The 12,126-nt window shown below is 39.6% G+C and overlaps 1 protein-coding gene and 1 long non-coding RNA gene across 2 annotated transcripts in view; one reads left to right on the forward strand and one right to left on the reverse strand.

The window, feature by feature from the left end:
- Tgi (Tondu-domain-containing Growth Inhibitor) overlaps positions 1 to 12,126 on the reverse strand; it is a 41,259-nt gene that overhangs the window by 4,795 nt on the left and 24,338 nt on the right. The window contains exons 3-5 of the mRNA XM_034968538.2: positions 2,126 to 2,267; positions 1,322 to 1,467; positions 138 to 257 (exon numbers count right to left, since the gene is read on the reverse strand). Of these exons, the coding sequence (XP_034824429.1) occupies positions 138 to 257; positions 1,322 to 1,467; positions 2,126 to 2,267 (408 nt within the window). The remainder of the gene's footprint in view (positions 1 to 137; positions 258 to 1,321; positions 1,468 to 2,125; positions 2,268 to 12,126) is intronic.
- Positions 10,375 to 10,981, forward strand: LOC138402352 (uncharacterized). Its single transcript, XR_011236751.1, has 2 exons — positions 10,375 to 10,614; positions 10,855 to 10,981. It is a non-coding gene; the product is annotated as an uncharacterized lncRNA (long non-coding RNA).

A 12,126-nucleotide genomic window follows, 5' to 3' on the forward strand; every position in this document is an offset into this window, starting at 1 on the left:
CCCTATTTTCTTTGATTTTACGTTATCATAGCCTAATATTTGACATAATATCGTCGATTCAGGATCAAACCAAGAGTTCCCGGGTTCTAGTTCACTCTGGCTTAGTACTATAGCTAAGGAATATCTGTAAATCTTACCAGGTGGAGCGTCATTGCTCTTAATGACGGAAGGTCGATTATAGGGCGGAGGCGCGGGGCGGGCGCGCAGTCTCATGTCTATGGGAGCCTCGTGCTTCGCGCCGGGGTACTCCGGGGGTGCTACGGATAGAAAAAGTTGCTTGTTTTACTTCTGAGCCGACTTTATTGACGACTAGCTGATGCCCGCGACTTCGTCCGCGTGGAATTAGGTTTTTTAAAAATCCGAGGGGAACTCTTTAGGTCTTTATCTATACCCATGCAAAAAATCACGTCAATCCGTTGCACCTTTGCGACGTGATTGAAGGACAAACCAACAAATCAACAAACCAACAAACAAACACACTTTCGCATTTATAATAAAAGTACTGCAGTACTGATTATAAGGGTACAGGGTACTGATTGCATGTAAAACGCGGAACTGCAGCCAGTGTTTTAGGCATCACTCCACGCAAACATAACTTGTATAAAATTAGATAAGACTAGCTTTAAGTTCTATTTTAATATTTCCAAAAAAAAAAAAACAAAAAACGAGAAACATTTTCCAAACAGCTGTTTCACGTCAAACTTTTTTTTTTTTTTTTTTTTTTTTTTTTTAATAGATATAGCGAGCAAACGAGCAGGCGGGTCACCTGATGTTAAGTGATTACCGCCGCCCATGAACATTTGCAGCACCAGAGGAGCCGCCGATGCGTTGCCGGCCTTTTAGGAATTTGTTGGTCCGCCCCTTGAATAACCCCATGTTATAATCTAGTGGGAACACCGCCGATGGGAGTTGGTTCCACAGTTTGCACGTGCGTGGAAAGAAGGATCTGGCGCAACGGACGGTCGAAGTGCACCAGACACCCAGATGGTGAGGGTGGAATTCCTTACGGTGGCGCGCGGTGCGGTTGTAGAAAAAAGAGGGTGGAATGAGGTCAAAAAGCTCTTCAGAGCACTCCCCATTATACAGGCGATAGAACACGCATAGAGAGCTAACGTCTCTGCGGTGCTCCAGGCTTTCCAACGAGCCGGTAAGTTTGGGATCGTCCACAAGTCGAACAGCCCGCCTTTGGATCCGATCAAATGGAAGGAGTTGGTACTGGGGTGCTCCCCACTTCAGCTGAATTAGGTATAGACCGGGTTTTCCTGGATTATCTTAGTTTGGAGAGCGTTTGGGAACTTTGTATCTTATCTTAGGTAATTACCTTTTCCGTTGAGCGCTAAGATAGCGGGCGCGTCATCTGCCTCGTCGGAGAGCTCCCCGTCGCTGTGCGGCTGCGCGCGCGCAATGGACGGCGCTATGCGTCGCTCGTTGAACGACTGTGACCGCAACGCCATTTTGCCGTTCTCCCTGTAAAATTGTTTAAAAGTGTAATTTATAAAATGCGCTGAACAATTATTGTTTTACAGACATTGCAAAATACATAATTATTATAATAATAAGTGAATGTTTGTACTTATGGCTGTGACTAGGAAGAATTGCCTATTTTGACAACTACAATAAATTCTTAAAGTGTCCGTCAGACTCAAGATGACCCGTGTCGCTTTTTGATTCATTCTCATCATCTTGATCCGGTCCAGTAGGTATTACGCACCGGTCTCCTCTCAAAATGAGGAGGTTTTAGGCCATAGTCTACCACGTTGTCTCTCAGTAGATTGTCTTTTGATTAACTGCTAGCAAACACACCTAACTGGGAATCACCAGGGATTTGTGAAATAAGAATAATATCTACCAACTCGTTATAAGTATTAGGAGCAAAGGGTCGTTAATCAATTAGCTACAATCTATGTACATAAAAGGAAAACTGACTGACTGACTGATTATCAACGCACAGGTCAAAGTACTGAACGGATCGGGCTGAAATTTGGCTTGCAGATGGCTATTATGATGTAGACATCCGCTAAAAAAGGATTTTTGAAGATACAACGCCTAAGGGGGTAAAATAGGGGTTTGAAATTTGTGTAGTAGATGAAGTCGCGGGAATAAGCTGGTTAGGGTATAAATGTACCTTGGTCTGTATTCGGGCAAGCGCGTGGATCGCCGTTCCCGCCTCCATTTGCCAGTAAGTTCCTTGGGCTGAGCGCGGGGCGTCTCGGGGGACAGGGTTCGGTCTCCCTCCGACTCGCCACTCGACGCTGTGCTCGGGGTCTCTGGAAACGAAACGACAGAGTTACCAGAGCTGTCACTATTTTCCGAAAAAGTTCTCAGATCTTGCCATCGCATAAATTTAAAAACTGTTATACAACATTTGTTGACTCGCAGGTAGTAACAAGATTGCATGGAAAATAAAAACAGTCGGCATTCAGCAGCCCACAAGCAGTGTTAATAGCTTTACCATTTTGTTTTAAAAAAGCAACTACTGAGTTTCTTGCCAACTCTTCTCAATAGAATCTGCTTTCCAAACCGGTGCACGCGGTAGAGTCCTGACAATCCTGACATAATATTAGCATCGCTGGTTTGTAGAAAGGGCGAATATTTGGAGTTCTGTATATAGTAATGAAATGGCTTATTTGCCCTTTCTACAAATCAGAGACGATATCATAGTAAAAAATAATTAAATAAAAAATCAGACTTTCCACTGAATAGTTCAGTTTCAATCGGTCAACGCTCATCGGTGGTTCACGAGTCATAACAAAAAAGTGGTGGTAAGAAAATAAATGAAACACAGGAACCTATGAAAAAACATAAAATCTAGCGAACGAGGCCGTGGGGTAACTGCTAATACAACAGTGGGAACGGCAGTCTAAGTTATTTTGATTTCTTGAAAAGTCTCTTGAAAGCAGTGGTTTCCTATGGAGGGATGCGTTAAGTACGTGGCAGTAACATTTACACAATAAAAAATCGTGCTGGGAAGCGGAAATTAGCGATCCGACAAGATGTCGTGCAAAAAATGATTGCGGGTATAGATTACTTCATAACTTGCGTTCTTTGTGCGATCCACAAGAACCTAATATTAAATTATCAATAAATATTTGCAATAAATCTTTAAAAGTAAAAATTTATTCTATTCTATTCTAGATAGAATAGAGTAGTTTTTTACACAAATAAACTTTTAGAAGTGCTTTTTAATCGTCAAAATAATTTACCACGTTCCGTTATCAGAGATCTCAGAAATAATATTGATTGTATAGGCACCGTATGCTGTAAAAAACTTAGGTACGTGGGTACCTACAATTTAAAAAAAACCGGCCAAGTGCAAGCCAGACCGCACACTAAGGGTGAGATCTATAGAGCGCACTCTGACTTAAGTCATAGTTAAAACGAGACAGAACTATATCTGTCACATAAATCTGTCTCGTTTTAACTCAATCTTATGTCTGAGCAAAGTCAAAGTGCGCTCTATAGATTTCAGCATTAGGGTTACGACTACAGCACTTTTGCACATTAAATCTAAAACTATTATGAATATAATAAATGAAAATCTGTTTAAGAATGTACGGGTAAAGTCCTTTCACATTATACGGCACTTGGTATTACGTTGAAAGCAAGGGCGGATCCAGCTTTGGTGCCAGGGGGGGGTCACATAGTCGTGGTCAAGTCACAACATCTCGACCTCTTGCGACAGGTCAAGTTGGTAATCGGGGTATGACGAGCGGGGATTGGGGGGGGGGGGACGCTCCGCACACCCGCACGCAGGGCCGTCTTTAACCTATTGGAGGCCCTGGGCACATTAGAATAACGGGGCCCCTATGATCTTGACAGAGTAGGTACTATTTTCTTGGAATAGGCAAAGAAAGCAGATAAGTCACGTTCTAGACGTATTATAAATGCGAATGTTTCTATCTATCTGTTATCTTTTCAAAGTCCATATTTTAAATCAAAATTTGGTACTATTCAGAGATAGTTTACACTCGGAAACGGCTTTTTATCCCGGAAAATTAAAGGGTTCTCACGGAAATTTTAAAAAACTAAATCTATGTGGACGAAGTTGCGGGCATCAACCAATATAAAATAAAAGCGCGAGCGAAGCGAGCGCGAAATTTTTCATATATTTACGAAAAAATCATAAGGTAGCTACTAATATTATAAATGCGAAAGCGTGTCTATCTACTTATCTGTTACCATTTGACGGTCTATCTTTTTGACCAGGTACTACACAGAGAAAGCTTTCATCCCGGAAACCTGCATACACTTTTTATGCGGAAAATCAAAGAGTTCCTACGGTTTTTTGAAAACCTAAATCAATGCGGACAAGGTTGCGGGCGGGCAACAACAAATACAGAGCAAAAGCGCGAGCGAAGCGAGCGCGAAATTTTCTGTCTGTCTATCATCTTGTTAGGTACTTTTTCACGGCCAAATGTAGGTAGGCCAAATGTACTCAGTGATAGCTTGCATCTCGGAAGGGATTTTTAATCGCAGTGAACAGAACGTGCGAGCGAAGCGAGCGCAAAATTTATGACATTATTTACAAAAAAGAAAAGATAAATGTCAGAAATATTGTATTACGATATAGATAAATGCCAGAAATTTTGTACTAAAAACTATAAAGTCATCTGTTGTATAAAGAATAGTTCTATTATCTTTAGGGGCCCCCAGATGCAACGAGCGCTTGGATAATAAAAACTTTACTATAAATAATAAACGTAAAGGACCAATCCGACCAATACGTTATAGATATAATAGGTACATATTATTTTTTACTTTTAGAGGTTTTTACTGTCGGGAATTTTTTTTAAAGTGTGAAAAAGAATGAAGTATTCTATCATTTGCGTTATCAGTAAAGACAATGATCGGATATAAGTCAGTCTTGACTATTTAACAATCTCTACGGTCCTTTGTTTGAGATGGCTTTTTTGACCGTTGATTTTATCGACATAAATATGTTTTTGGGTATTAAAATATCGGTTGGTCTGTTATAGTTTGGTGATCTGGCAGGGACTACTGGGCCCCAATCGATCGTGGGCCCTGGGCAAGTGCCGTGTGATGTTCTTCAATCATTGAAGAACGTCATACGAAATGTGACATCTCGTTGAAAGGTAGCGGTGGCGCGGTAAAATTCAAATTTTGGATGCGTTTGTTCGCAAGAACATAATGTTTTTGCCATCATACAAAATATTATATTAAATTGATTAAGTATTGAAGGAACTTACATAAAATTTAGGTATATAAAAATAATAAAACATTATGTTTAACAATTTTAATTAATGGTCCACCTAGGTCCTGGACGCAGCCCAGGAGGGGGGGTCATGACCCCCATGACCCCCCCTGGATCCGCCCTTGGTTGAAAGAAGAAAATACTAATTAAGTATTTGTTCATGACCTTATTTTTTTTGTGATGTAACCACAAATTCATGGTTTACGGATTTTCCCCTTACGTGTGCTTTAAGACCTACCTGCTAAATTTCATATTTTCTTGACAGACACGACAGACAGACAGACAGACAGACAGATAGACAACAAAGTGATCCTATAAGGGTTCCTTTTTTCTTTTAGTGGTACGGAACCCTAAAAAGAAATGTTAGTCGTCTAATTCCATTCTAATATAATCTAGAGGCAAGTCGAGTGCAGAATAATTTTGTTTTGGGTCTCTTTTCTCGCTTTCTTACATTATGCGCATTGTTTTGAAAGTCTAATCGACGGATACATTGGGGGTGGCCTAATTCTAAAACTTTTTCGATTTTAAGGCTTCTTACATATAATTATGAGAAATAGAAAACTAAAAAAAACAAAATAATACCTTTAAGCGGTGAACAAATCCATGGTTGCCACAAAGGTAAATTAAATTTCGGTGACTGCGGAGGTTCCATTGAAAGATGTTCCAGACTACTCAAAGGAGTCCGAGCTAACAGAAGCAAATAGTCCGAAAGTTCCATCATCGCAACAACATTAAAAACTTTAAAACAACACTCAAAACCATTGCATATTTAAAAACACATTGTAATAAAATTGGCGCTAAAAACCTAATGTTCACTTGCACTACCAATTCTTTTAGCAGATCGAATTCATAGGGAACACATTGGCGTCCCAGCACAGGTAACACTGAAGGTTGACTGAATAAAAAATGAACTGGAAGAGATTACATTGGAATAAATAAATGAGATGAACAAAAAATAAACCAGAAAGAAAAAGAGCATCATGCTACATCCACGCGGCCGGACGTTGCGGCGCTTCCTTCGAACCTTATAATGATACAGGGGGTCTTTGAAAAATCCTAACATCTTTAACGTTTAAGCGTGAAACACACTACGCGTGATGACAACAGATCCAACGCGTCTATTATAAATTATTTTACAATGAACTGTATGAAGGCATTCAAACTAAAGCGAGAAGAGAGAACCCCACCACCAAGCGGAGAAAGCTTGCTCTTTGGACAAATACAGAGAAGACCCAAATTCTCATTCCCAAGATTAGTGTTGGAAGGAAGAGTTGCTGGCAAAAGAGCTCCAGGTCACCAAATATGCAAATGATTTAAAAAGATATAAGGCCTAGTTATTCGAAGTCGAAAGAAGCAGCTTAAGACAGAGAAGCTTTTCGCGTGATGACCGCCAAACTTCGATTCGAAGAAGGCCTACGATGGTGACGATACTGTAAAGCGCACTTTACAGTATCATCAACATCTGTAAAGCGAACAGCAGTTCATTAAGTCGTACACTGCAGTGTAACGCGCTACGTACAGTTACTTGTATTACAAAAGTTAGGCACACGAGTATGCGCGCGTTCATTATGCCATCCTGCTATGCAGTAGCCGTCGCGCATTGTGTTTGTTTCACTTTACAGGGACAGATAAGCCCATTATAATAACATTTATAACAAAACTACCTACACGAGTTTGAATGCCCATTGTTACTGTTAGTCGGAAATACATATGCTGATAAGTGGTATCGGGGCCATGTTATTTCTGTGACCTCATCTCGATCACAAAGAAAACGGTAACACAACACATTTTTTGTGTCAAATGGGCATGACCTCCGATGCCCCGTTTTCTGACATCGGAATTTCAAAACAGGGAATTTATTACTAAGTAAACGAAGCAGCAATGGTTCAATGAATATTGACACCAATTCTATCGTACACAGAGCTATTTATATAGCTTAAATTAACAGCACAAAAAATAGTAGGTAGTTGCTACCAGAGGAGTACTTGCAGTCTTGACCACCCCATGCTATCTTATCTGTTTACCAGCCGCCATCTTCTCAGCTAATCTTGTGAGACCGAAATCGGTTTAGAAGAAGTAAGAAACATCAAACAATAAAAACATTGCTGACATTCTGTCTCTTTGTTACTAAGACATACCTACTTTCTTCCACACTTACAATATCTTTTTTCGTGGAGAGACAGGATACCCACCCAGACATTTCGGTTTCGTTTCATATTCGCATAAAAGTATTCTTGGTAAGATTAGCCGCCCTAGCCACGAGCCTAGTTGGCGTTATGGGAAATCCGCCTCTGGTAGCTACCTATCAATTTCATAAATTAAACTTAACAGATCCTGAATAGTTGTATCTGTTTCAGCTCTGTTAATATATTCCTTGGACTTCGACAAATTTTTTTATGTTTACTTAAAATAGATAGGTACGAGTATACTTTTCAGGTCTCTGTTAATAAAATTTAGATCCCTCGCCGATAACAAACATTTCAATTCTATACTCAGGACTATGAATACATTTTGGTGTCTAGAGAAGACCAAACGTAGAATGTAAATTACCCTAATGATTTAAAAACCTTAATTTTTCACGGTCGTTGTTTTCACAAACATCCCGTATATGAATACATCAACCTGTTCGGTCCATTCATGAAAGTGCGTGAGCGCAGGGCGCGGGGATTAATGAACCCCCTTCATTCTTCTCCCTTCCGTCGCCCATGAAACCTTTCCCTTATAAATGCAATTTTAAACTTTGCCACATCATTGGTTTAAAGAAGAATATTGAATAACACCGATAGAAATATAACAAATCAGTGTCACTGAAGGAAATTAAGGTTTATAGTTAGCGCTGTAAAGTTGTGATTCGTTTGCAAGTTGTCCTAATGATTGAGTTTAAATTACGGTGGTTGTATCCTTGGAAGGTTGTGTTTTATTTTGATGTGGTCGGGCGAGCGGGGGGCTCGAAGGCCGAAGGCTGTGAGAAGTTGCCGCTCTGGAGCACTGTATAGGCATTAGGTTTTTTATTGTCTAATAGAGCGAAGGTAAAGGGCTGCCGACAGGTAGATCGAGGATGGCGCCGCTAGATTAATTATAGTCTGAAACTAGCTTAATAAAGGCTTTATTATTCCTTTGCTGTTTTCGTCCATTCTTCTTTTATAAAATCTACTTTTGCCATGTTTAAAAAATATAACTTCCCAGGTACGAAGTATTTTACCTAGGTAGCAAGAGCTTTCTGACTCTTTTCCTACCTTTAACCTAGGGCAAAACTATATAATCGACGTCTTAACAACTAGGCTATCATCGCTCTTGTCACCATTACTCTTAAAACTTTTCCGATAAGTAAACAAACTTTGTCGATTTTTGCTAGGATAAACTACTTTACTATTTTTATATGTCATGTCCTAGTCTAGATGTTCATCAAACCTAAAAACTTCGGCATACCACGCGTCTACCTTATCTAATATTATATTGTTTCCTTTATTGGTTTTGGTTTATCTAACAACTTTTCCAATAAATAAACAACTTGCGACAGTTTTTGCTTACTGAACTAGGGTAGGATATTTTATTATAAGTACGTACTTACCAACATAATAATCTGAACAAGGCCTGGTATGAGTATAAACTAGTGATAATATATCATAGAGACTAGGTATAACGTTAAAAAGGTAGGTAGGTATGTCAACTATGTATCTAGTAGGTATCTTCTAGGAAGTAATTCAGGGCTCTACGTATTTCATATCTCGTAGTGGATGTTGGATACATACCCAGAATGACGCGAAAAAGGAATACCTACTTACCTAAACTAAAGAGAGATTAAATAACTTCCTTTAGAAGTTAGACTTTAGAGATGTAAGTACAGATGACAAAGGTCTACACCATTCAAGGGGGTACGAACAAAATTTTTGTACCCAGCATTGCACGTTGGTTCATGGTGGTTCATAATGGTTCACGAGCAAGAGGTATACTTACTTATAAGAATGTATAAGTACCCACTTTTTTAAAATTTAAATAAGTATCGTAGTACATATTTAAAAACGTCTATGTAACGGTAACAGGTTTCTATAACTGTGCGAAATTTGAATTTTATAAAGTTGAAATATAAATATGAAGCTCTAGCTCGTGAAACAGGACGCACGGACAGACAGACAGACTGGACCAAACTATAATGAATGAAATGGTATGAGTATTTATTAATCAAGACTTGGTTACGTATAACTTTCATGGAGTCCCGGCCCCTAAACTAGATGAGCCCGTATCTTAGCAATAATTCCAGCAAGCTCCCTCTTCCATAAAATACAACATCCCACGTTACATTCCGCTGGTCTCTGAGGGCCGGGAGCGAAAGGATGCGAGTAATTCAGTGGCGACTGGCGAGCCTGCGCGGATGCCGGCTTGCTTGGGGGGCTGTTTATTTACACGCAGGGCATTATCGATTACTTTTGTTACTGAGCGAGAAGCGTAGGGATGCTTTTATTTAGACTTCTATCATCATCATGATCAACCCATCGCCGGCTCACTGCAGAGCACGGGTCTCCTCTCAGAGTGAGAAGGGTTTGGTCATAGTCTACCACGCTGGCCAATTGCGGATTGGTAGACTTCACACACTTTTGAGAACATTATAGAGAACTCTCAGGCATGCAGGTTTCCTCACGATGTTTTCCTTCACCGTTAAAGCAAGTGATATTTAATTAGGTACTTAGAACGCACATAACTCCGAAAAGTTAGAGGTGCCCGGGATCGAACCCCCTACCTCCGATTAGAAGGCGGACGTCCTAACCACTAGGCTATCACAGCTCCCTTCTTCTAGACTTCTATATTTATTTGTAAATACACGCAGATTAGTCACGCCGAGTCAAGAAGTTAGATACCAGATTATGGGGTTTCTAAAAGCCTAGGGTTTTAACGAACTGAAATTAGATCGCAGTAAAAGGTTAAATTTTATATAAAAGACAAAGATAAAGTGATCTTCTCTTTTGTTGAGTGGAGTGCCTAAAGATTTTGTACAAATTTCAAAACAAGCAAAACATAGGTAGGTACCTATGCCAGCAAACTGCATAGTCTTCTATATATAAAGGGAAAAGCTGACTGGCTGACTGTCTGACTGATTGATCTATAAACGCACAGCTCAAACTACTGGACGGATCGGGCTGAAATTTGGCATGCAGATACAATGATATTAGAAGAAAATAGGTAGATACGTTATACGCGGACCGCAAGTGGCACGTTAAAACTAAGCTAATTAGCAAACCTGAGCTCAGTCGCCCGCTGTCGTCGCGCTATCGATGACGTCGTTGATAGTAATGTGTATTTTGTTTTCGTCTCCCAAAACAACCGAAAATGCCGTCGTGTGTGATGAGATTCTGCACAAACTACACAAGCAAGGTTTCCAAAAGTCAAGGAATCACATTTCATTCGTAAGTAAAACTATTTCTTTTATATAATTCGTATTTTTCACTTATTTAACAATAACAAACTCGTGCACGTTCGTGTAAAATGCAACTCATTGCAATTTGTACCTTATGTCACATGCCATAAGTACGTATCAAGTTATCGTTGTACGTATTTTAAAGTTTCCGATCAAAGAATATAAAATAAACAGATAGGTCTCTTCTGAGTATTGACAATTCAAATAGTGTGCATATTTCCTGTTTTAGGGAAGGATAAATTAACTATGGTCTAACATCTTTTTACGGTCCACTGCTGGGTCTCTTCATACAATGAGGGAATTTTGGCTATGGGTATGTAGATTGTGTAATAGTAAATATTTTCAAAAATAAAAAATATTTTCATTTCACATTTTATTCCTTTACCTACCTTCCCGCGGCTTCGTCCGCGTAAAATTTAGTAATTTTATTTCGACTTCTTTTCCATGTATGGGAGCCCCCTTTATTTAATTTAATTTAATTTTTATTATTTTTATTATAGCGGCAATAGAAATACATTCTGTGAAAATTTCAACTGTCTACCTATTACGGCTTACGAGATACAGTCCGCTGACAGATGGACGTACAGACAGCGGAGGCTTAGTAATAGGGTCCCGTTGGCACCCCTTGGGCACGGAACCCTAAAAACGAGCGGAACCGCGGGAAAAAGCTAGTTCGTAATATATTAAATACCACAGTATAAGGTTTTTATTTTACTATACAACTACAGTGTAGGCATAAATCGGCATTAGCCGAAAAGACTTTACTGTTTTTTTTTTCTTTGGAGTTTCTAGTTTACCGTCTCGTCCCGTCTCTTTTACGCTCGCATTATTAGGCATATATCCGTCCTTCTTCCACTCTTCTGTGCAGGACGAGGTAGTGCAAAATATAACCGTCTCTTTTTCGTGCGCAACTGAAGCTGAGGTTATTAGTTCACCGTCCTTTACTCTCTGTTGTGTGAGGTTAAAATACTATCTATGCGTTTATGTGTGTTGAGTCTTTCGGCGCTGACGCAGCGTGCCATTAATAAACATCGAATTTGATATAAGTAACCTATCTACCTCTTTTTCTTCTAATATCATTGTGCAGATAGCCATTTTAACGCAGAAATCCGCTAATGAAGGATTTTTGAAAATTAACTCCTAAGAGGGTAAAAAAGGGGTTTGAAATTTGTGTAGTCCACGCGGACAAAGTCCCGAGCATAAGCTACTTTCTGTATAAAACCAGTGTGCTATGCTAAATAATTTTTTGCTTTATAAAGTCAAATTAAATACCTACGTGCGAAATATCTTGTATTTGCCCACTTATTTACGGCTCTTATTTAATACTAAACATGAACTTAGTAACTTTTAACTGTTTCATCATCATCATCATGATCAACCCATTGCCGGCTCACTACAGAGCACGGGTCTCCTCTCAGAGTAAGAAGGGTTTTGGCCATAGTCTACCACGCTGGCCATGTGTGGATTGGTAGACTTCACACAGCTTTGAGAACATTATTGA

This window comes from Maniola hyperantus, chromosome 5, assembly GCF_902806685.2.
Source record: "Maniola hyperantus chromosome 5, iAphHyp1.2, whole genome shotgun sequence".
NCBI lineage: Eukaryota > Metazoa > Arthropoda > Insecta > Lepidoptera > Nymphalidae > Maniola > Maniola hyperantus.